At 41.0% G+C, this 21,945-nt stretch overlaps 1 protein-coding gene across 2 annotated transcripts; it reads right to left on the bottom strand.

Annotated features, from left to right (window-relative positions):
• Positions 1-783: 783 nt before the first annotated feature.
• Positions 784-20,382, bottom strand: stox2a (storkhead box 2a). 2 transcript variants are annotated; one of them, XM_042398893.1, is made up of 5 exons: positions 19,185-19,255; positions 11,040-12,454; positions 9,269-9,421; positions 4,999-7,528; positions 784-3,108 (listed from the first exon to the last, which is right to left on the bottom strand). In XM_042398893.1, the coding sequence occupies exons 2-5, from the start codon at positions 11,215-11,217 to the stop codon at positions 2,907-2,909; spliced, it is 3,063 nt and encodes a 1,020-aa protein (XP_042254827.1). In that variant the 5' UTR covers positions 11,218-12,454; positions 19,185-19,255; the 3' UTR covers positions 784-2,906. The 2 variants fall into 2 exon arrangements, with proteins under 2 accessions (XP_042254827.1, XP_042254821.1); XM_042398887.1 differs by lacking the exon at positions 11,040-12,454 and having other exon boundaries at positions 786-3,108; positions 19,185-20,382.
• Positions 20,383-21,945: the final 1,563 nt, after the last annotated feature.

Genomic DNA, 21,945 nt, shown 5'->3' with positions numbered 1-21,945 from the left:
CGCCTTGTTTTGTTGGTCTTTGTACCATCTGTGAACATATTTTGACCCATTTAAAACACCACAGCTTGGTGGTGAGCGAGGACAAGCCACTTACCTTTATAGGATCAGTTTGATGAGCTTCAGTTGTCACACGTTTGGTGAAACACACACCCCAGCTGTTGTCTGCCACTGATATATTACCAGTTACCCACTAGAGGGCGTCCGGTTTGAGCTTTTCAAAGGTCAGTGCACTGAAATGTTGCTACAATCATTTCACTAATTTATAAGGGTTTTACATCAAAAAGAATGGTTGTAGGTTTACAAGAGTATGAGCTTACAGAACACTGATTGAACATGTGTAAAATTCATAAATACTTGTTTTACGGTGAAATAATACTGGTAATTTGAGCTTTTACTGTGAGAACAAGGCTATGTTGTGCAAAATCTGCTTGCACTGTGAACTTTATTAGAAGAATTAACACTTTATGTGGAACTGGGTCAGCCTGTTTCACAATGGTGTCTGACCCTGTGAAGCAGCAGCAGTGTTAGATCTGCTCCTGTGTTTTTACTTTGTCTCCACCCACAGTTCATCCACAGCACTGCAGTCAGCCTGCAACTATTACTATACCAATACTAGACCACGCTTATAGGTCAGTTCCCCCAAATTACAAGAAAATATATTTTCTTACACATGATAGTATCTATCCATGCAGACAGTTTTGGTTTCATTTGCTGAGTATAGAACTTTATTTGTGCAGCTCAAAGCACTGACATGTACAAAAAAGCAAACTTCAGGCATTCACTCTTATAGGAGCAGGAGCAATGTGAAATGTATTTTTAAGAATGTCTTTTTTTAAATTCAGAGAACCTGATGAACCCCTGCAGAGCTTTTTTTTTGCAAGTGACTCATGAAGAAATCATGCAACCAGTAAACACTTTTCATTATAAAGTCATCACTGTTCCTGCTTCTATGTATCAGTACCTGAAGTCTTATTTGTACACGTATGAAGATTTACTCTTGCCAGGCAGCCTCAAAATCATCTCATGTTCTCCACAACTCTGTAGTTCCTTTTGCTTTGCACCACATATACAACACTACACACATACCTCCACTCATCCGGAAATGCTTTACACCACTCACTCCTTCCATATCCCCACACTCTACCTTATTAGTGAAATAAACTTAATTAGCATTAGAACCCTTTGTGTGTGTGTGTGGACTCCATCTCTTGTTACAAGCCTGATCCAAGTTTGTAACAACATGCATTGGAAAACAACATTTAAAAAACTTCCAGAAACAATGTCCTCCTTACTCTTGGATGATACATACTGCACTATCAACATTTTGTAATCGAAAAACCATTTCTTCTGAAAATAGAAAATGCTGGAATCTGGGTGAACTGACCATTTTAACATCTATGACAGTTGAGTCTAATGACATTGTAGCAGCTGTATTCACACTATCTGTCATTCTGCCTACATTTTCCACAGTGCACCACGTGTATACCTTCAGGAAGCAGTGAGGTGAAAACTGGAACACAAGGAAAAATAACAGAAATAAAAGAAAAGCGAAAAGGTCAGAATTACCAACATAAACCCAAACTATTCTATAATCCCACTCTTGAGACTCCAGGAACCTGTTAAAATGTTAAAGTCAATTCCTCTTTATAAAAAAAGTACATGTAATGAGATTAAAAGTTGACCTTGGAAACACTAGTCGACAAAACAATCTCACCACAATATCTACAATTCCATGACAACTGGGCAAACTCAGTCTGCTGAGGAGGATCATGTCATATGACTGAAAGCTCCAGAAGAGCTACTTAATGGAACTTGTGGTACAATTGTTTTCATAACTGCTGTTTCCATGGTGAAGAATGAAGTTTCAATCTCAACCTTTCAGCTAACATGGATGAAAAAAGTCCTGTAAGTGCTCAAATAAATGGAAATTTGAACTGGGCAAACTCAATCTGCTGAAGAAGATCATGCGATACAACTGAAAGCTCCAGAGCAGCTACTAAATGAACGTGGTGGTGAGATTATTTTGTCAACTGCTGTTTCCAAGGTCAAAAATGAAGTTTCAATCTTAACTTTGAATCTAACCTGGACAATAAACGTCGTTAAAGTGCTCAAATAAATGGACATTTTAACTGAGCAAACTCCATCTGCTGAGGAAGATCATGTGATACAACCAAAAGCTCCACAGCAGCTACTAAATGAACATCGATTGTTTTGTGAAGTACCTTCAGTGTTCTGTAGTGTATATGTGATGGATGAGGTGCAGCTCATTTTGGTCACATAGCATCTTTAATACCACCATTATAATAATTAGGATATCAAAAGTATCGAGTATACATACATCATTTGCATTGCGGTACACAAATCTGAGCTGATTTATGTTTTTATATCTTTCATTCGTTGTTCTCAGGATCAATGTTTATTGTCTCGACATTGTGCTGATACATTGAATCGTCCTGAAGAACCGACGCTATTTCAGGAAGGAGAACATTTAATTGGACATGTATTGTTAAGTAATATAAAAAGTTTTTGATATTTCCAAATGTAACTTGAATCCTATAGTCTACTACTTTCCAATACCAATAATCAAGAATCTTGATATAAGCCAAACTAGAGTCCATGTCACCAAAATCAAAGTACTTCAGGTAGGTTTCTTCACCTACAGTGGTCTTGATATTCTCTTGTTTTTCTTCTCTTTTTTGCAGTAAAGTTCTTGAAGCTGTGGGAACAGTCTCTTGAAGCCATGCCTGTTTTTGTAACAGTCCCAGTAAATGGATTCTCAGGAGTCTGAAGATGTGTGTGTGTGTGTATGCGTGTGTATTGGTTGAGGAAAGTGAGGGTCAAAATGGTGAAACACCTCACGTCCTCTCTCCTCCACCACCTTCAATGGTCTCAGTCTGTGCTGCCTGTCAGACGCTGGTGATGGAGGCCAGGCAGTTCGATGACTTCTGGAGTTTCTCAGGCTGCGTGGTGGGGGGTTCCGGGATGGCGCGAAAGCTGAATGGCAGTCCGATACTACTGGTGCCAATGTGGCCAGGGCTCAGTGCTGGATTCTGCCGTCTATTGCTTTCCACAATGCTGGATGTGTTGGATGCAAGGCTTTCACGTGTCCTGCACAAGAGACAGCATGATGTTACATGTTTTTGGTTTCAAAATACATCATGAAATAAAATATCCAATTAAAAAATTGACAAGAGGATAGAGAGAGAAAGAGGATTACATAAAATTCACAGTTTTAAGCCATATATTGCAGACTGAGGATAGATAATCTAACATTAGTAAAGAAAAAAGCAGATGAATTGTAGTTGCTGAGAAAAGTAAAAACAACACAATGAAAAAATGAAAAAAATGAAGAGAGAACAAAATTGAGATGAGAAAAATCTAACCAAGATCCACTTACTAGTTACAGTGCTTCCTGAGCTTTCAACTAGTTATAATCAATGGATGGAGTATGAAACTTTGGTCAGGTGACAACTTGAGATTGTTAAACTAAGACTGTTGAGTTGAAAGCTCAGCAAAAGGCTAGTATGTGGACCTTGTGTTAGGATTTTTAGCCATGCTAGGGATGTCAGTGTCCGCCCATAGTTGGTTCACAAATTTCGTCCAGACTGAAATATCTCAACACCCAACCCAGTGGACTAATCCTAATGATTGTGGTGATCCTCATCTTCATCGAACTGCAGGTAAAGTTTTAATTTGCCCATTACTTTAGTTTATGACCAAATACCTGCTAAACTAATGACATTCCCATCAACTTCAGCTGTACCTTGTGTTTAGTGCTAATTAGCAAATGTTAGCCTGCTAACAGGCTAAACTAAGATGGTGAATATGCTAAATATTATACCTGTTAAACATCAGCATGTTTGCATTGTCACTGTGAGCATGTTAGCATTTAGCTCAAAGCACTAATCTTGTTTTTCAAATATTTCTACAAAGTTTTAAAAACTTAGCAACAAGCGTTTACAGCTGATTCATCCAGTAATGATGATTACATTGTACATTTGTATTAAAAAAAATAAATATGAGCTTGTGTAAGGACTCAACATTCTTATGAGTTAAATGTCATTCATATTTTTTATAATTTCATGAATATATGTCATTTACTACATTACTTATTATTTTCATGTATGTTATGTAGAAGTCTGAAGTATGAACACACTTTAATTTACATATTTAGCATCTTTGACCCTGAACATCTCCACAGTTCAGGGTCAAAACTGATGCAGTGAGATGTGAGCATAAAGATACTTCACAGCACAACGTGTCTATTCTTGGAGCGGATTCTGCTGTAAGAAATGTCACTGTACTGTTGTTAAAGGAGAAAAACTGGTACTTCTCATAGTTTCATCAACATTTTATGAGATGAGATAGCACCATTGGAGCATATTAGAAAATTGACACTCAAAATAAAGATAAAATATAGATACAGATATGAAGGCATAACCTGAATTGGACTGTAAATGCAATGTTGCAGCCTCTCTATCGTCCTTTGTGATATTTATTTAATTCAGTTTGGTGGCATGGCCTGTTAAAGTTTAAATTCATGAGAGTGTGTGATAGCGGTGGATCAAAATGGATAAGAACATGAAGCTGTCAAAAATGGGGTGACCAAAGCTCCACTCCTCCACTGAGGAAGACTGTGAGATGCAGCTGTATGCTTCGGGAAAAAAAATAGACTGGACGATGACTAAAGATTATTATTTTTTGTCGAAATAAAAAGGTTATTTGGACTTAAAAGTGTACATTTACTACCATGACACCTTTAATTTAGCTATGTGAGTGCAACCATGTGTGTCACTCAACTCTTAGATACATTATCCAATAAAGGGCACATATGTCAATATATGGTTTAACAGCAGTCCTGACATTTGGGAATATTTGGAGTCCTACTGTGTTCTCCCCAAGTATCCCTCCCACACTCACAGACTTAACATTTTAGAACCTGACAGTTTTTATAGTGTTAGATTGTAATACACATGCACACTTCATTTTTGCACATACCTAGGGGAGTTGAATCCACTGTCCACCGTGACACTGCTGCTGTCCATGCTGTCTAAACGGGCAGAGTGGGCCGACTTCTGGCTGCTGCTGTTCTCGGTCTCCTTGGGGCTGAGTAAGGTCAGATTGGTCTCCAGTTTCCGCTGCAGATCATGGTCCTTCTCCCGCTCCAGTAGCCACTGCATGGTTCCCTCCCCGCCGCCACCACTGCCTCCACCGTTACCACCCCCTTCCCCGTGGTCTTTGTTGTCCTCTGCCGTCGCCAACTCTTTGTGCGAGTCCTCCTCTGCCTCTTCTTCTTCTTCATCATCTGATACATTATAATAGTCAAAGGAGGCTGAGGGGACTGTTGGCTCTAAGCAGCCCTGTAAAACTGCAGGTGACGCTGAGGAAGTGGCTGAATTGGAAGGCTGCTGGGGCTCAGGATTGTCAAGGGCCTCTGTTGATTTGGCATGTGAGGCTTTCCGCAATGTGCCGGACTTGGTGTAGCTGCTGTCCACGTAGCCTGTGGACAAGGCATTGTGTGGAGGTTTGAACAAAGTGTCCTTGCTGAAGATCTCTTTCCTCTTGATCACTATACCACCTCCTCCCCCTCCAGGATCTACATTGTGTTGGTGTGGCGTCAAACGGGCATTTTGCACCGGCTCTGGCGTCTGGCTTGGCGTTAGTCGGACCGAGCCGTTCTGTCCCTTTGCTGCCGACAATTCCTCTTTGTACTCCATCGTGTGAGGAGAGGTGAGGTGAGGCGTTTGGCGGTCAGCCGGAGAGCCCTTTCGGAGTCCCCCTGATGAGGTTAATGTGTCATATTCTGATTTTGCCTGAGGCGAAGGGGCAGTTAGGATTGTTTCATTTGACGTATTGCACTGGAAGTACTCATCTGTTGAGGGCTTAGGAGAAAGTCCCATTAGCTCATTGTACGTTGGCAAGCTGTCTCTGCTTTTGTTCCTCTCCATCGTACTCCGGATCCTTGACTCGTCCAAACTCCCTTTCCCCAAATCAGGCACATTAAAATCAGAGTGGAACTTAGCAGCAGAGAACATGATCCTTGAGTAGTGGGAGGACTTCTGCGTGGCCCGCAGGGTGCCGTCATCAGTGTAGTAATGACTACGCTCCTCAAGACTGGGGTCAAAGTCTTCTGGCGCCCCCAGTGTCGGGCCCTTGAGGGAGTTGTCCATGGACCGAGAGCGTTCTTTAGCTTGATCTGACCTCTCGTGCCGCGACTTCCTGTCCTGATTGTGACTGTGACTTCTTTGCACTCTGGACTGGCACGTCCCACGTGAGGGCTCAGGGAAGGGCATCTCCGTTCTCCTCTTAGCTAGCTCCCCAGACACATCCCACTCAGGGGTAACAGGGCAGTACGATTCAGTAATGTTGGGGTTACTATGGACCAGGTACGCTGCGCCTCCACTTCGCCTGCGCTCCATGGTGTACATGGCCTCCCGAGGCGAGCGGACTAACGAGTGGCTAAAGAAGCGGTAATCCCTTTCCATGAACACCAGGTCCCAGTTTGAACCCTCGGACGGGTCTCCCCTGGAGGTTCGGGGTTTGCTGTGTGAGCGGGACTTACCATGTGGCGCTCTCCTGTGGCCCCTCCCCCTCCTGCTGCGTGCACTGTGCTGGGCCGAAGACCCCGCCTTGTTCTTTTGCGTACGCTCTTCCTCCAGCCTCTTCATCACAGCGGTGTGCCTTGCCACATTCTCCACTGTTAGGTCTGGGTTGATTCGGCGGATAATCTCCATCTCCACCTCTCGGGGGATGGGTGTGGTTGGCACATCCTCGTCACGAAGAGGCCACTCCTCTGGGGGGAACTGGGCTGAGAAGGTGGCCAACTGTCTCATTTTGTCCTTCTTGAAACTCAGTCTGAAGAGTCTGAGCCCAAACCTTTTGGACTGCTTCTCACCACTTCCGCTGCCACCACTTCCTTCTTTCTTTTTGGTCAGAGTGTCAGTTTTATAAGGGAAAGAAGTGATGCTTTTGCTCTTATCGGCTGGCTCTTGAGGCGGCGGTTGCTGGACAGGAGGGGAAGTGGGGAGAGGGGGATAGGGGTATGACGGCGGTTCTCCTCGGTGCTCCTTGGCTGACGTGCTCGGTGGAGGTTCTCCACCATTGTGGTCCTTGGGCGGTTTACTTTGATAGGAATCTCCCCTGTGCTCCTTTGGTGACTTACTTTGGAGCGCAGAGGCGTGATGTCTGGGCGGGTCTTCGCGATAGGAATTATATGAGTCATTATGATTCTTTCGTGCAGGCCTCTCTCTCAAGCAGCCAGGTGTGGATGGTGTGACGTTGCCAGACTGAGGCGAAGTGCATTGCTGAGGTTGCTGCTGCTGCTGCTGCTGCTGCTGTTGCGGTTGGCGCTCTTGCAGCCGATCATCCAGGTGATACCACTTGTTGTTGGTTCTGATGAGGGAGGGAGTGATAAAGTAGGTCTGGGGAGTGACAATGAAGTAGCCCTCTGGAGTTGGATAGATCTTCCTCTCTCGCACCAGCATGTTCAGGGTATGTCGCAGAACCTCCGAGCTGGGTGTAGGCACGCCTGCAGGAAACACAGATATTTAATGAAGTTAAAGCACAACTTTATAAAATTTTAGTAAAGACAATATGTCAATATTGTGTATTGTATTACATAAACAGATCAAATAGGGGACTTTTTTTTTAAGATTTACGGTAAAAGAGATCTGTCTTGCACTTGGTGAGATGAACCATTAGAAAAGTTTTTCAAAAAATTAGCGGTGGAAGATGGTGGAAGAAAATGATGTGAGCTATTTCATGATTTTTTTTCAGGCTATGATGAAATTATGGCTGACTGCAGTTGGAATTTTAAGAGTAGAAAAAAGCTGTTGTTAGATAACTAAAAACCAGAACATGAATTAACTAAACAGACAAATAGTAATAATCCCAACAAACAACTGATTATTCACACATTTCCAAACCCTCTGTTGACCGACTAAACTGAAGTATTGTTTAACCTCAAAAACTGTTTCTCTTTAAATTACCCTTCACATTTCTTTGAAATAGATAAAATCTCCAAACTGTATCACAGTATCACATACTGTATAAATTATAAATCTATCTTCATTTGCCTGTCTACTTTGAGTTAAATTTTTAAACCAAAGCTGCTGTGTTTTTATGGATTTACCATTCCAACATGGGAATTTGGAGAATTCAGCCTGACATATTCAGCATCTATGGAAATTTTGGGATCTCGCTAATATTTAAAGTAAGTTTCAGTTGGTTTGAACAGTGTCTGGTTTGAGTACAGATGGCCCCATAGTATAAGAAGTTCATAGGTTTATTTAAATGTTCCCTTCTCTTTTTATATTTTTAAATTTTTTTTTTCCTTTTTTTACTTTTTCTACTTTTTAAATCCTCAAAAAAAAAAACCCTGAAAAAGATGGAATGGTATTTTTTTGCGTACCTCTTTTAAAATCTTTAGCAACATTTTACATGATATGAAAGGGGCGTTTTTTTTCCCAGTTTCCCTTCACTTAACTAACTTTTCATAAATTGACTCACAGACTCTGAGTATATTTGTAAAGAATACCCATGAGTTGGGTATTTTAATATTAACAAAAAACCACAATGTAAGATTAACCTGTATCTAAGAATAAATGGTGCCAAATAAACCAAACATTTTAGTTCAAGGATGAGTCCTAAGGATATTTTAATCAGGATATAAAGCACCATCAGTCACCTCAAGAGCTCGGCTTACAATACGTTTCCAAATCAACATTAAAAGTGGTCCACCATTCATAACCTTTGTCTAGAAAAGCCTTGTGTTGCCTGACATTACATCACCCTTGTGTTCATTTTTTTTTTACACAGAAATGATGCAACGTATAAGTTCAACTCCTTTCCACTCTTAGTAGTAAGTAAAGATGAATTTGAAAAACATGAAGATGATTACTGTGTTTAGTACATTTTAGGCCTGCTTGTCCAACATTGTTTAAGAATAAACCTGGATTTAATTGTTCTATTGAAACATTATAATGCTGTTTGTGAAATCTCAAATGTTGAAATATCTCAATTCTTAATTAATCAATTAATAATATGTCATGGATGTCCTCAATAGATATTTAAAGATATTTAAAGCCTACAAAGATCACAAACCAAAGTATGACACACACACATATATATTTAATTTACAACTATATTTAATTTATTTTCTCTAGCCTAATATTTCCTAAATTTGTAATTTTTCCAACCACACATTTAAAAATCTGTATCTACATACTTTACTGCAGCCGTAGTTTGGGCTGAGGTCAGATGAGTGTACCTGGGAAGCTGGCAGTGAGGTGCTCCACCAGAGCCTCCTGGTTGACAGGCTTGTGGGCAGAGTTCATAGCAGAGATGGCCAGGCACAAGATCTCCCCCAGCGGGATGAACTGTGACTGGCTGATAGGTGACATACTGATCGGAGACACGTCACCTGCAGAAGGAGGAGGAGGAGGAGGAGGAGGAGGAGGCACAAGCACAACTGTTAGATCATGAATGAACAGCAGGCGCAGCGTGTGAAGCTATGATGTAATGGTCAAACAGCAGCAGTTTGCATGCTGCCTGGAACGGCTCCACCCCTCCTCTCTGTGCTTCCTTAGCCTCCTGTTTCTCGTAGGTTAGCAAAGCGAGGCAGCTGCTGCAGCAACCGTAACCGTAGTATGAGATCACCTGAATCTTTTTCAACCCGGTATTCAATTCATAACATCTCACAAATAGAAAAAGGAGCTTACATGATCACTGACTGCATCTCAGTGGGTAAAAAACAACATATAACTGACTTTAACATCACATTGAGAGCTTACACACAGAAATTCTCTGTTGCCTTTGTTGAATTAAGCTGGCTTTGCTGTCAGCAGTGTGGCATCGTGAGTAGTGAGATCATCCTACAACCAGGCGGCCCGGCTTCAAGCCCCTCTGAGAGCAAACATCTGCCCTGCTGAAAGGTTGTACAAGCAACAAGCTGAATCCCAACTGACCCTGTCCTCTGACCTAAATCTGGCGATCAATAGAGAATCACACGATATGATGTACAAACTAAACACCAAAACCTCCATATTCTGTTTTTTTAATCTGACATTATGTTTCCTGATGTCTACATGGTAACCTTAAAAAAAATCAATGTTGTCTGATTGACAACTGTTTTAAAAGTTTTGCTGTCCACAATTTTTTCACCTGTGCTGAAATCTGTGCAGGGCCCTGCCTCCTCACCAGTGTGCTAACACTTAGCTGAATGGTCAGTTAAGCAACACGATGACGTTATCTCTGCTTAGTATCACAGCCCCTTAAGCTTTATGTGGCTTTACAAGGCTTTACTCGGTTTTTAGTAAACACGAGAAAATCTGGATCTGCCGCAGATTTGGCTAAAAAAAATAAATCACCATGTCCTTTGCATTTATAGTATTTTACATTTTCCTTTGCAAGTGTATATGTATGGGAATGAGTTTGTAGAAAGACAGCAGAAAAATGCAAATATTTATAATAAAAGGGAGTAAAATTATCAGATTTCCTTGGTAAGGATGTTAGTTCATGAGGTGAGTTGGCCCAGAAGTGTTTTTTTAATCTCCACAAACACAAAATTATCATTTGTCACAATATTTAGGGCAAAGGTGATGCAACTGATGTAACCAACAACCACTCAACTTTCAGGCAGTCAGGACAATACCATAAATCATTAAAAACCATTTAAATTGAGCAAAACATGCCTTTTTCCAGTGTTTTTCCATTGGTTTTATTTAACTTTTTAAATAGGGTTCAGATGGGAAAATATGTCAGTGAATAAAGTTACAGCGATTTGAACCACTAAGACAGTTTAATGGATTTTAAAACCAAATGTGTGGTTGATAAAGAAAGCTTCAGATTAAATAATTCAAAATATTGCTCCACTTTCTCTTTTTTTTAAAATTTCACATCATGCGATATATTAGAGGAGTAAAAAAGGAGGAATAACACGAAAATATTGCCCGGTTTGAACCCTTCCCTTTGCCCCCAAAATTTGAGCAGCTCTGTGTAGGGAGGGTGGAGTTACTAGCGGTGGGAGTGTCAGAACTCACCTGGCGCACGATAACTTGGCGGGGACGGAGAGAAATGAGGAGGAGGAGGGGGAGGAAGATGCTGCTTCTGCACACGGATGTCTTTCTCACTACGGGAGAGATTGTGCTCCAGCGGGCGTTCGGTAAGCTCCGAGCTGGGCCAGGCCCGCCGCAGATTGCTGCTACGGTTCTTCTTCATCGTCACCCCTTTAACCAGGTGGCCTTCAACCCCGGGGGCTTCTGGGATAAGGAGGGGGGAGGAATGGGGAGGAGGGGAAGGAAGGAGGGAAGTGGGAAGGGGGGGTGCAGGGGGAGGTCGACCAACCTCAGGCTCAGTGCCTCCCCCGCATCAGTAAGAACGTCCCGCTAGAGCGATCACACACCAGACATGGCAGGAACCAGTGTGCACCTTCACACACATCCACACGTCTCATTTACATCCACAAGCAAGCTACAAACGACTGTGTTCGCACTGTGGGTGGTTGTCATCGGCTGCTGGGCTCTCCCAGGCTGATCTGGAGTGACGGCAGCGGCGGTGGAGGTGCAGGTGATTGCGCGAGGCATCACCCTTTCATCGGCATCAGTCCCAGCCACCATTTGTAGCATCCCCATTTGCATGCGTAGGGAGGCACATTACGTAGCCGCTCTGATGTGGGAGGAGGGAGCAGGAGAGAGGTGGGGGGGCAGGGGTAGAGATGAGGGAAATGGGGCATTGGAAGCAAGGAGGACGGTAAGGAGAGATTTCAGTGGAGGTTTTGGGATCCGCTTGTTCCTTTTGAGTAGAAAGTAACAGGGGAAGGAAGGTAGGGGATGGATGGATGGTCAAAGATTCAAAGCTTAAGAGGCCCAGTCTTCGACAATAGCTCAATTCACCACAGGAGTGCTCGGCCGATCCCCGGAAAACAAAAGAGCCCACTTAAAAAAAAAACTGAAATAAAAGCTCCATTCACCCTAACGGGCAGTGAAACCTCAATAGTATGCCAAGCACCGGAGACGCCACGTTCACCTCCATCTTTATCCGATCAAGCACAAGACCCCATCGTCCTTTCGACAACAGCACACCAGGAGAGGGTGGGGAGAAAAAAATGGAGAGCATAGAAATAAATAAATAAATTCAAGAATAGATATCCACCGTTCCCCGCAATCCAAAGGAAGAAGCTCCCGAGCCGATCGCCGTAGCATCCATTCATTAACAGGGGGGGATGCAAACTCCAGTCAACGGCGAATCTCTTTCAACGCTAATGCTGCAGCTGCTCCCAGCACCTCCAGGAAGGGTGTGTGAGTATGTGTGTGTGTGTGTGTGTGTATGTGTGAGTGTGTGTGTGTGTGTGTGTGTGTGTGTGTGTGAGAGAGAGAAGAGAGTGTGTATGCGCGCATCCGCCTGCTGCGCGCGATTCTGCGTGAGCATGCATGCGTCTGTGTCTGGGTGATTGAGGCTGAGGGGAGGGGAGGAGAGGATGCAAGAGAGGGAGAGAGAGAGAGAGAGAGAGAGAGAGAGAGAGAGAGGGAGAGATCGAGGACATACATAAGGCAGAGAGGAGAGCAAATATCAACAGCTCTGAAACACACACACACACGCACACACACATACAATAAAAAATATTTAGCCCTCAGATGATGTCCGGGGAATAACAAGAGCTCTAAACCTTTGGCTAAATTTCCATCCTCACCCTCCTTCCCCTCTTGAAGGATGAGGGGCCCCTGAAACCACCATCCATCCTCTTTTTGTATCTAACCTGACAGTAACACCAAAGCTGAAGACTTGACAACCAAAGAGAATCATTTTAAAAAAGGTGGAGATTTATGTCTTTCTCATCAGTGTTTCCACCGGTTGATTCAGTAACTACAATGTGTGAGAGCTGCCACTAAAAAAAAAAAAAGAAAAGGAAAGAAAAGAAAAACCCAAGCATCACCTTAATCATGTCCAGAGTGGCAGCTCCTGCTCACTTCAGACTCCTGCTGACTCACATGTGTGGAGTGTGTATGGACGGTTGGAGGGATAGAATAGGGAGCAAAGTGAGAGGGCAGGACGGGGCACGGGTGGAGGGGGACAGTGTCACAACCAATCTGCTCCAGTTCACTGATACCAAAGAGAAAGAGGAGAGGAAGGGAAGGGAAGGAGGGGTGAGGAGGAGGAGGAGGAGGAGGAGGAGGAGGAGTAGGAGGAGTGGTGGTGGGGTTGGAGCGACACCACGCCAGCCATTTTATTTCTCAGTAGTGCTGCAACAGCCTTTGTTGCCATGACGACGCAAGCCGATGATCTCATAGCTGTTACCTTTGAGTGCTGTCCCCTTAAAGAGCCAGTTACTCAAGATAGAAGCAGACAGACAGCACACAGACAAGGACTGACTGTCCTGTTATGTGGACAGAACATCCTGCATCGCTGCTGAAAATGTGAGATCCCTCAACACTTTACAAATTGAGCTCTGCAGGACACATTTACACCGACTGGGAGGAGGGGAAAAAAAATGGCAGGATGTCTTGATAGCTAAGGGGAAAGAAATTTTCTGAAAAATATCTATAGTGGCTACAATGATTTTATATTTATTGCTGGAATTCCCCTGGAAAAGCCTGGTGCTGAGTTATTGGTTAATCAGTTAATATATTGACAAAATATAAAATAAAAATAAAGTTCATTAGGATAATTGTTAATTGTTTCAGTCATTTTTCAACAATTCACTGGTTTATGCCTCTCACTTGTGAGGAGTTGATGCTTTTCTTTGTCATATATTATGGTAAACTTAACATCTTTGGGTTGGTTGTATAAAAAAAAGCAATTTGAAGACGTTACTTTGGACTCGGGGAAATTATTATGGACATTTTTCACTACTGTCTGACATTTATATGGAGAAAAAAATTCACTGGTTAGTCAGTTATCATCAAATTAATCAATAATTGTTTCTTGCAGCAAGGTGCGGGCACAGCGGGCAACTGCCCCAGAGCTCCAGAGCTCACCAAAAGCCAAACAGTTACTGCATGCCAAATGATTTTTTGTGATTTGATTAATTGCTATTTTTTAGAGGAACTGCATTATTTAAATATATATTAATTAAGGGCGAGCCTGCAATATTACTTAATCCCAAGACCCTCTTTAGTAGGAGGGCCCTGTGTCAAAATCTAGTTTTAAGACCTTTATTATTTTAGTTTGGTAGGAGAGTGTTCGGTAGGGGTCCAACTTGCACCAGGGCCCCACAATAGCTTAACAGGTATGGCTGGTGATTTTCTATATTTTGCTTATTGTCAACAAATTTCATGTGCAGAGCCAAACCAACAATGAACTAATCCTACTTACAAGTATTGTTTGTGTTTCCAAAGTCTGATAAATCTTATTCCTCTGTGCTGTAGACCTCTGTTCTTGTCCAAAAACTATTAAAAACATGTCAATGAGCCACACTGTTGCACTGGGTGACATGTTCCTTCGCCATGAAGAGTTTTTGGTCACGGTAGTTTGTTTAGAAACGGCTCTGAATCACATTTTCACCCTCCAGAGAGTAGTTCCTTGTTAGGCAGAAGCCACTGTGCATGCAGAGGAATGCGGTTCCATTTACAGAGCTTTGCTAGCTTGTTATGCTGCATATCACAACTTCTTGACTTTGTACTACATTGTACGTCCTAAAGACTATAGTATGTAGCCAAGACTTGCAGCTCTAGAGGGGATTAATATGTTTTTTATTATTGAAGTGTCCATTCGCTAGTTTAGCAAGCTTTATGGTCAATCTGACAAAAGGTTGTTATCCATATTTATTTAAAAATGTCATCAAGATATAAGTTGCATTGTATTGAAGCTGTTAACAGCTGTGTATGTCTCAAAATCCTGTGCATCAGCTCAGAGTAAAACAACACCAAGCTAGTGTAGACTGGATGTGTCTAATGGGTCGCGCTACATATTACCAAGTAGAAATGTAGCATTCTTTATTAATGATATCAATAAATCGATAATAAACCAATGAACCATTAAATGAGCCCTGCATGCAGGACAAATCCTAGATGAAACAGATACTGATGTTGTATTGTGTTTAGATTTACATAATGATAGTAGGATTTACTATCCTGCTGTTTAAGATAGTAGTTAGCCATTATGTATTTAGCTGTAAGACACTAAAGGATGTATGGCTTGTTGAAAACAGGATGATTTTTGCCAGTGGTCTGCCCTCCAGTGGAACATCTATGACAACACATGTCTTTCAAAATTCAACTCTATAGAAGGCCAGACATTGAATAAAGAGACAAAATAATGTTCCATCACAACAGCCTACATACCACATCCTGATCTGACAGAAAGATATATGGCAACAAATCTCTCCGCTGCGTCAAACATTTCCCCCAATTCTCTGCTGCGACCCTCCCTTTCCTTCCAATGGATGCGTCTGGTGCAGCAGGGAATGCGGTGAAATAGTCCTTTCCTGAACAAATGCTCCACTTTTCCTTCCTTAAGAGCCTCCCATTCCATTGTTTATTGCCAGTCAACGGATACAAAGTCCCTCACTTAATCAGATTGAATTGTCAGTATTAAAAAACATTTTGTTACCACACAGCTGAAAATCCACAACTTTTGTCTAAATGTATTAGTCCAGCTACGTTTTTGGCTGTCAGCCCTGATCAAACATTCTCAGGCACTTTGTGGGATAATCTGCTTTATGCGAAACTGTAGCAGTCATATGAGTGAATGCACTAAAACTCTGACTTCAAAATGCATTTCACAACAATATCATGATGCATGCAATGACTTCACTGAACTGTAATAATCAAGTTATTTAGACTGTTAATTATTTTCTAAGTGGTGTGAGATTTTATTCTATCCTTGTTATCCTGAAGGCTTAATAATGCCTAATCAAACACAGGTTGTGTTTGAGTTTCCTTCTTACAGTGAAAGATATGTCCATAAAAAACTTATTCAGATGCATTCGTTAGTCAAAATCCTGTTAGTAAAAGATCATATTGTCATATCATTTAATAAGCATACAATATGCCAAATACCTTCTACACACATAGTTAATGAATGGCCTGTAGGTGAAAATTTGTCTGAACTTTGTTTGAACTTGTCATCTGACATCTTGACATGACAACCAAGAGTCACACAGATACTTGCAGCTCACACTGCAGTGGTTTGCATATTATTGTCATTTCTGTAGGACATTTTCCATAAGAATTAAAACACAAAACGGGAGAATTCTGGACGCTTTAAGCTTAAAAAAAAACTTGCATGTTGAGCTGTTTCAGGGGCTCTGAAAGAGGCAAAACAGTTAACATTTAACTCCTAGTCGAATTCACAAAGGCTTACTATTAAACCAAAGATTGATTACGCTGCTCAATAATATTGTGGCCACACAGGTGAGTATGAAAAACACAACCACCTGCACTTTTACATGCATTCTGATAACAACACAATGACTTCTAATCATTGATCCTGACCTGAATTGATTTTCCAGGTTATTATCCAGTATGGATTATTACTAATCTGGTTTAGTTGTGAAAAACTGACTCAAAATTATAACATATACGCTCTGTTGGTTTAAGCATTATAGAGTCTGGTGAGTTATTAGCTTTAAGACAAACATTCCACAGCTTATCAGTGTTTGCTTCAGTAGTGTTACTGAAACTACGACACCTCTTCTGACGGGCAGAAAGAGAGACAAACCACCGACTGACACACAATCACAATCTAGTTGAAGATTTACCTTTGGACTACAACATAGCTTCAAGTATTACAGCTTTTTAATTCAATACAATCAACACCTGGCAGCTCAATGTAGAAATCTGATAACACAAAAGGAGCTGGAGAGGAGTTTGAGTGTTCAGTGCACACTAAAATCCACAGCTCAATCAGCAGTGGGCGTACAGGTTCAGTTCTGATAAACATTAAGTGACTAATCTCAAAGTTAGGTCTGAAAATGATCTGCTAAACCTGCATTAATTGTTTGTTTTTTGGCCAATTGGAGGCATTAACACAAGAGTAACATAAAGTATTATCACCTTTTAAAGCTGTTATCGCAAATGTGTTAGCAAACAGTCGCCTAGTCCAGCAGATCAACATTAGCATTTATTTGGAGTCATGTTTCTGGTAACCTGTTGAGTGCAAATTTCGCTCTCCTTCTAGCTCTGTTTTGGTCTCCACCAACTCCTCTAACTCCACCTCTAACTCAAAGGAAAATATCCAGTTTTTAAACATCCGACTATGTTCCCCAGCTAGTCATTTTGTCTTTCTGCTGTTTGTTGCTGTGCAGGTGGGTTTATCAGAGCTTCTCTTTTGCTTAAAACAGCTGCCTGCAACAACTGGAGAGGACGCTGATGAGAGCAGTAACAATAGGGCTGCAACTAACGATTGTTTTCATTACTGATTAATCTGTCGATTATTTTCTCAATTTTTTGCTGATATTAATATCAGAAATGGTGAGAAATGTTGATCAGTTTTCCAAAGCTCAAGCCCTCAAATGTCTTGTTTTGTCCAAGTCAACAGTCCACAACCCAAAGATATTCAGTTTACTATCAGCACTCTGCTCTTTGTCTCAGTAGGTTCAAGCTTTAGTTCATAGAATAAAGGTGTTTATGGGTGGCCCAACTCTGCTATAAAACACTGGAAACACCCTGATATTTTTACGTTTATTCCTTAAAATTGCAGTACAAATGCGTGACAAGTGAGTTTAATGATGTTAACCATGTTTTTATTTAGATACAAAGGTATCATGCAATCAATGTGATGACCAAACAGTATTACAAATTTAAGTCTACATCATCCCCCCCACCTGCTCCATAACTTTTTCAGTTTCCTCTGCTTCAGGTTGATGCTGCTCACTGAAGCTCTTTTGTCTGAAGCTCTATTGTGAATCGGACATAAATTAAATCATCTATGGCAAGCTGCACGCCTCCCTCTCCTTTGCACACTCACGCATAGAAGCTTTTGAGGGCAGTGTGAAGGGTGCAACGGTTAGACTTGCTGACAATACCACAAGTCGTCCAAACCTGTCCTGGCACATACAAAAATTATAGCCTTGTCAGGGGAAGATGAGTTTTAGTGTGGGAATGTTGAAGTGGAAGAACTGGGCTTCAGTCTTGAATCTTCTATCTGGATGAGTAAGCCTATATGGCATGAGGAAGCTTAGGTCGGAAGGTTGAGATGCTCCCTAAACTCCTCTCATTAGACTAGCTTCTACTGGCTTCATGCAACCTACCAGCAGAAATCCAGCATTGACTCATAGAGGGAGTAGATCATTTCAGATAAAAAAACCTCTGGGAAAAGTATTTTAAATCACACTTACAAAAAAAAGGAGGGTCATATTGAGTTGGTTATCAATCAGCAGTATTTGCCAGCTCTAAAAGAGGTATGAAATCAGCAGAGCTCTGAAGAGCCACGAACTGCAGCTAAATCATGTCAAAAAGGTATTTAGCACACCATAAAATATGAGAAGATACGCCAAACACTGAGAAGCTACATGGACGAGGAGTAACAGTAGTCCTAAACTGAAACCGACCAACAGGTGTGAGACAGACAGTAAAGTAAAACCCCAAGTGTTCATAAGCAACGTGCAAGTCAGTTACAAGTCTCTCAGGTCTCTGAAGGCTGATCTTTATATTTTCAAGCATATTTTCTTTTCAATGCATGGGCCAAATAAATAGATGTTAAGGGCGAGCAGTTATGTAAGACTTGGATGTTGTGAGTTGGTGTTATAGTGTGTTGGAATGTGGTTCTGAGTTATCTGTTTATGCGGTATGTGTGTGTAAAGGTATAGCCACTGTTTTGATAAAGTTAAAGGGATCCTGATTAATTAAATGAAACACTGAATGGAAATTTAATCTTTTTAAATAGTTTTATTATTTATTTTAAAATCTAGGACTTGAATATTTTTTGTTTTATTGATTATTTCCTTGATTAGTTAGTTATTGCAATTGCACCTTCTATCCTACAACTGCACAAAAAAGGGGAAAACATTGCTTACACATATATGAATAACAGAAACCTCATGATGCCTCAATGCTTTGTCTCTCTCACTACTGCACCCTTGAACAAAATACCAAAACACACCTATATGTGTCTCCACGTCAACCAGTGTCAGTGTCAGGGCAGCTATTGGCGTGTACAGCTGTGTAAATTGTTACAGCGTTGTTATGATTGCAGCTCAACTGTCTTAACTTTTTAATTACCTGAATATATACATATCGGATACCCACCCATGCACTTGATGTCAAAGCCCTGTGGTGGTTTTAGGGTCCGTCTCGTCCACCCGTTCCTGAGGACTTGAAGGTGAACTTCTTTCCCCTGGATCAGCAGCACATGCTCATCTATCCAGCCGAGGAAGAAAATCTCCGACAGCGCGTGTGTCAGCGCCTTGTTCCAGTAGTGCTGCATGTTGGTGGCTTTAAAGTCAGCGAAGACCTCGTAGCCGACGTGATGCTCTAACTTTACTGAGAGCACGGCTTGCGATGATGATGATGATGACGGTGAATCCTCTTTATCCTCTCCGCAAACCCGCGACAACACCAGAGCCAGAGAGTGCGGAGCTATTTGGAGCAACTTCTCCATTCCTGTTGCAGGCAGAGTTAACTGTAGTCCACATGAAAATAAAAAAAAACAAAAAACCGGACTGCTTCTTAAATGTGGGGCATTGTTCAATCCACTCTTAGGTTTCTATCCAAAAAACTGGCTGATAATCTTTTAGGTGTGTTTACTACAAGGTGGAAGAAAACACACTGCGCTTGTTGTCCAGAGTCTGCAGCGGGATGTTGAAGAACTTTTACGCACAGGTGCTCCATGTAAAAACCAGGGAAATCAGCAACCTGACACGCCGTCCACTGGAGCCAACTATCCCCAACTGTCAAAGAGTATTAAGGCCTATTTTCAGCGACAAAAGAGGCGAGGACTTGTGCTGCGTTCAAGTGCTACTCGTAAACTCCTAATTTCCTCTTTGGAGTAGCATCCAAATCCTAATTTTTTGAAGTTGTTTACCAATGTTATCTAATTGTGAACATTAACATTCAATGTAATGTATAACTAGGAACACTAAAATAAGTTTAGCAAATTTGTGGCTCAACACACACTAATATAATGAAAAGTTGCCAGGAATATAGAAACACCTGTAATATGCAATGCAACATCAAGTTTCCCCTCTGTTTTCTTATTGTTACTTAACTTTGATGTTTGAGCTTCACTGTGCAGACTGATTTATGTGCAGAGTTTGACACTAGGAGGCTGTTTTCACTTTCATCTGCGGAGGTGGGAAAGTTTCACCATATTAAAGATCCCCTCCAGACATGTTTTCAGACATGTTAAAAATCTGACGCTTGGAATAATAAATTGTATATGACATGGTTTTTCCACAAAAAATGTTCAGTTGCCTTGTTGACAGTCCTTGAAATAACATTTACTCCTTCTTCCTGATTAAAAAATCCTCAATCTATGAATATGCAAATATTGTTAATTTCAAAGATTTAGAAACTGGATATTAAACGTCTCCTTAAGTCCATTCTCAGTGTATGTGCCCTGAGGGGTGTACTACGAAGCAAGATTAGTGGGTTAGCGAGGTGTGTTGAGCCTAAAGCCAGGGTTTTCAATGTCACGAAGATGGCTCTCTTTTCACCTGGCTACATCACCATGGTAACTTATACTGCAAATTTAACCTGGTCCGGAGCAGGTTATGTTCTGAGTTTCGGCTTAAATCGGCAATAAAAAGTGCTGCCCTTTCACTACCTACCTGATTTGCTGCCAAGTCCATTTAACACCGCTGGTATTGCAGCTAATAGAACACCAGTTAGAAAATTGATTAGTCTTTTATCATACTTACCATTGATTTGATATGTCATGTTGTAAATTTGTAATGGTGCAAGAAGCTAGGGTTACTTGCAGGATGGGATTTTGTTAAAATATATCAAACTGTATTTCAAAAAAAGAAGAAAAAACTAATAAAAAAAATGAAGAAATACTTTGAACAAAAAAAAATAAAATAAAATTGACCATTCTATTGGTATTTATCACAGATAATAGGGGAGACCAGGGACAGTTGTAACATGGGATGGTTGTAACACGTTGAATTCTTCCAATTAGAAACAAGCTACAGTGGTTACACTCACTCTGCTTGTGCTCTGTTAGATTGTCTTCTTGTTTACAAAAAAGGAGCCACATTTGAAACTCCCAGAGAAAGTTACAAGCAAAAGTGTTTTTTGAGGTAAAAATTTAACTTGTCTATCAGATGTATTTTTTGGATACTGTCCTAAGATCAAATGTTGAGGAATCCAAACAAGTATTATTAGAATCACTGTTTTATAAGCAAAAAATAGAAATGGCTAACATGTGTCAAACTAGCAGTCAAGCTAGTTCACATGAGGTGAAAACATGGCTGGTGATACTAGGATGGTTGTAACGCCTTGTTGAACCAAGTTTCATTTATATTTTAAAAACCTAAAGGCCTACATAAACTAGATAGATAGATAGATAGATAGATAGATAGATAGATAGATAGATAGATAGCAAATTAATTGTAAAATGTCATAAAATTACATGCTAAGTTAATGATAATCAGTTCCACATCAGTGGAAACAGGGCAAATCAGTCAGGACAGTGGCCAAATCATACGGCATTTGCCATGTGACTCTGTACTGAATGTTGTCCTCAAGCTAATCCATTTTGATTTCATGTTTAAACTTTTTTGAGGATGTGTGTTCTACCCATTTAATAATTTTCTTGCATATAATTTGATGGCTTCCCCTCTTTTTTGTCATGAAGTGTGAAAAAGGGTCTTCATTATTAATACCTTTATTCATTAAAAAAAAGAAATGAATAGTCACAATAACATGAATGATAAATAATCTTTTTCATTTTGAGTATATGATCGATTAATTATGTATATTTTTGACATGTTACAGCCGTCCGTGGCATGTGTTACAACTGTCCTTGTACACTGTGACAGTTGTAACAGTGGAGTGACTGTATTTAAAT

Source organism: Thunnus maccoyii, chromosome 2, assembly GCF_910596095.1.
Source record: "Thunnus maccoyii chromosome 2, fThuMac1.1, whole genome shotgun sequence".
NCBI classification, from domain to species: Eukaryota; Metazoa; Chordata; class Actinopteri; order Scombriformes; family Scombridae; genus Thunnus; species Thunnus maccoyii.
The sequence above is the reverse complement of the archived record's forward strand: the minus strand, read 5'-3'. Positions and strand labels throughout refer to the sequence as shown.

What these genes read in the sequence shown, in the direction of transcription:
- stox2a (XM_042398887.1), bottom strand. Translation starts at nt 19,536, where the DNA reads ATGGAGAAGTTGCTCCAAATAGCTCCGCACTCTCTGGCTCTGGTGTTG. An exon ending in CCTCACTGCCAGCTTCCCAG is followed by an intron (nt 7,529 to 9,268) that starts GTACACTCATCT and finishes TGTTTCCTGCAG; the next exon opens with GCGTGCCTACACCCAGCTCG. An exon ending in AGTGGATTCAACTCCCCTAG is followed by an intron (nt 3,109 to 4,998) that starts GTATGTGCAAAA and finishes TCTCTTGTGCAG; the next exon opens with GACACGTGAAAGCCTTGCAT.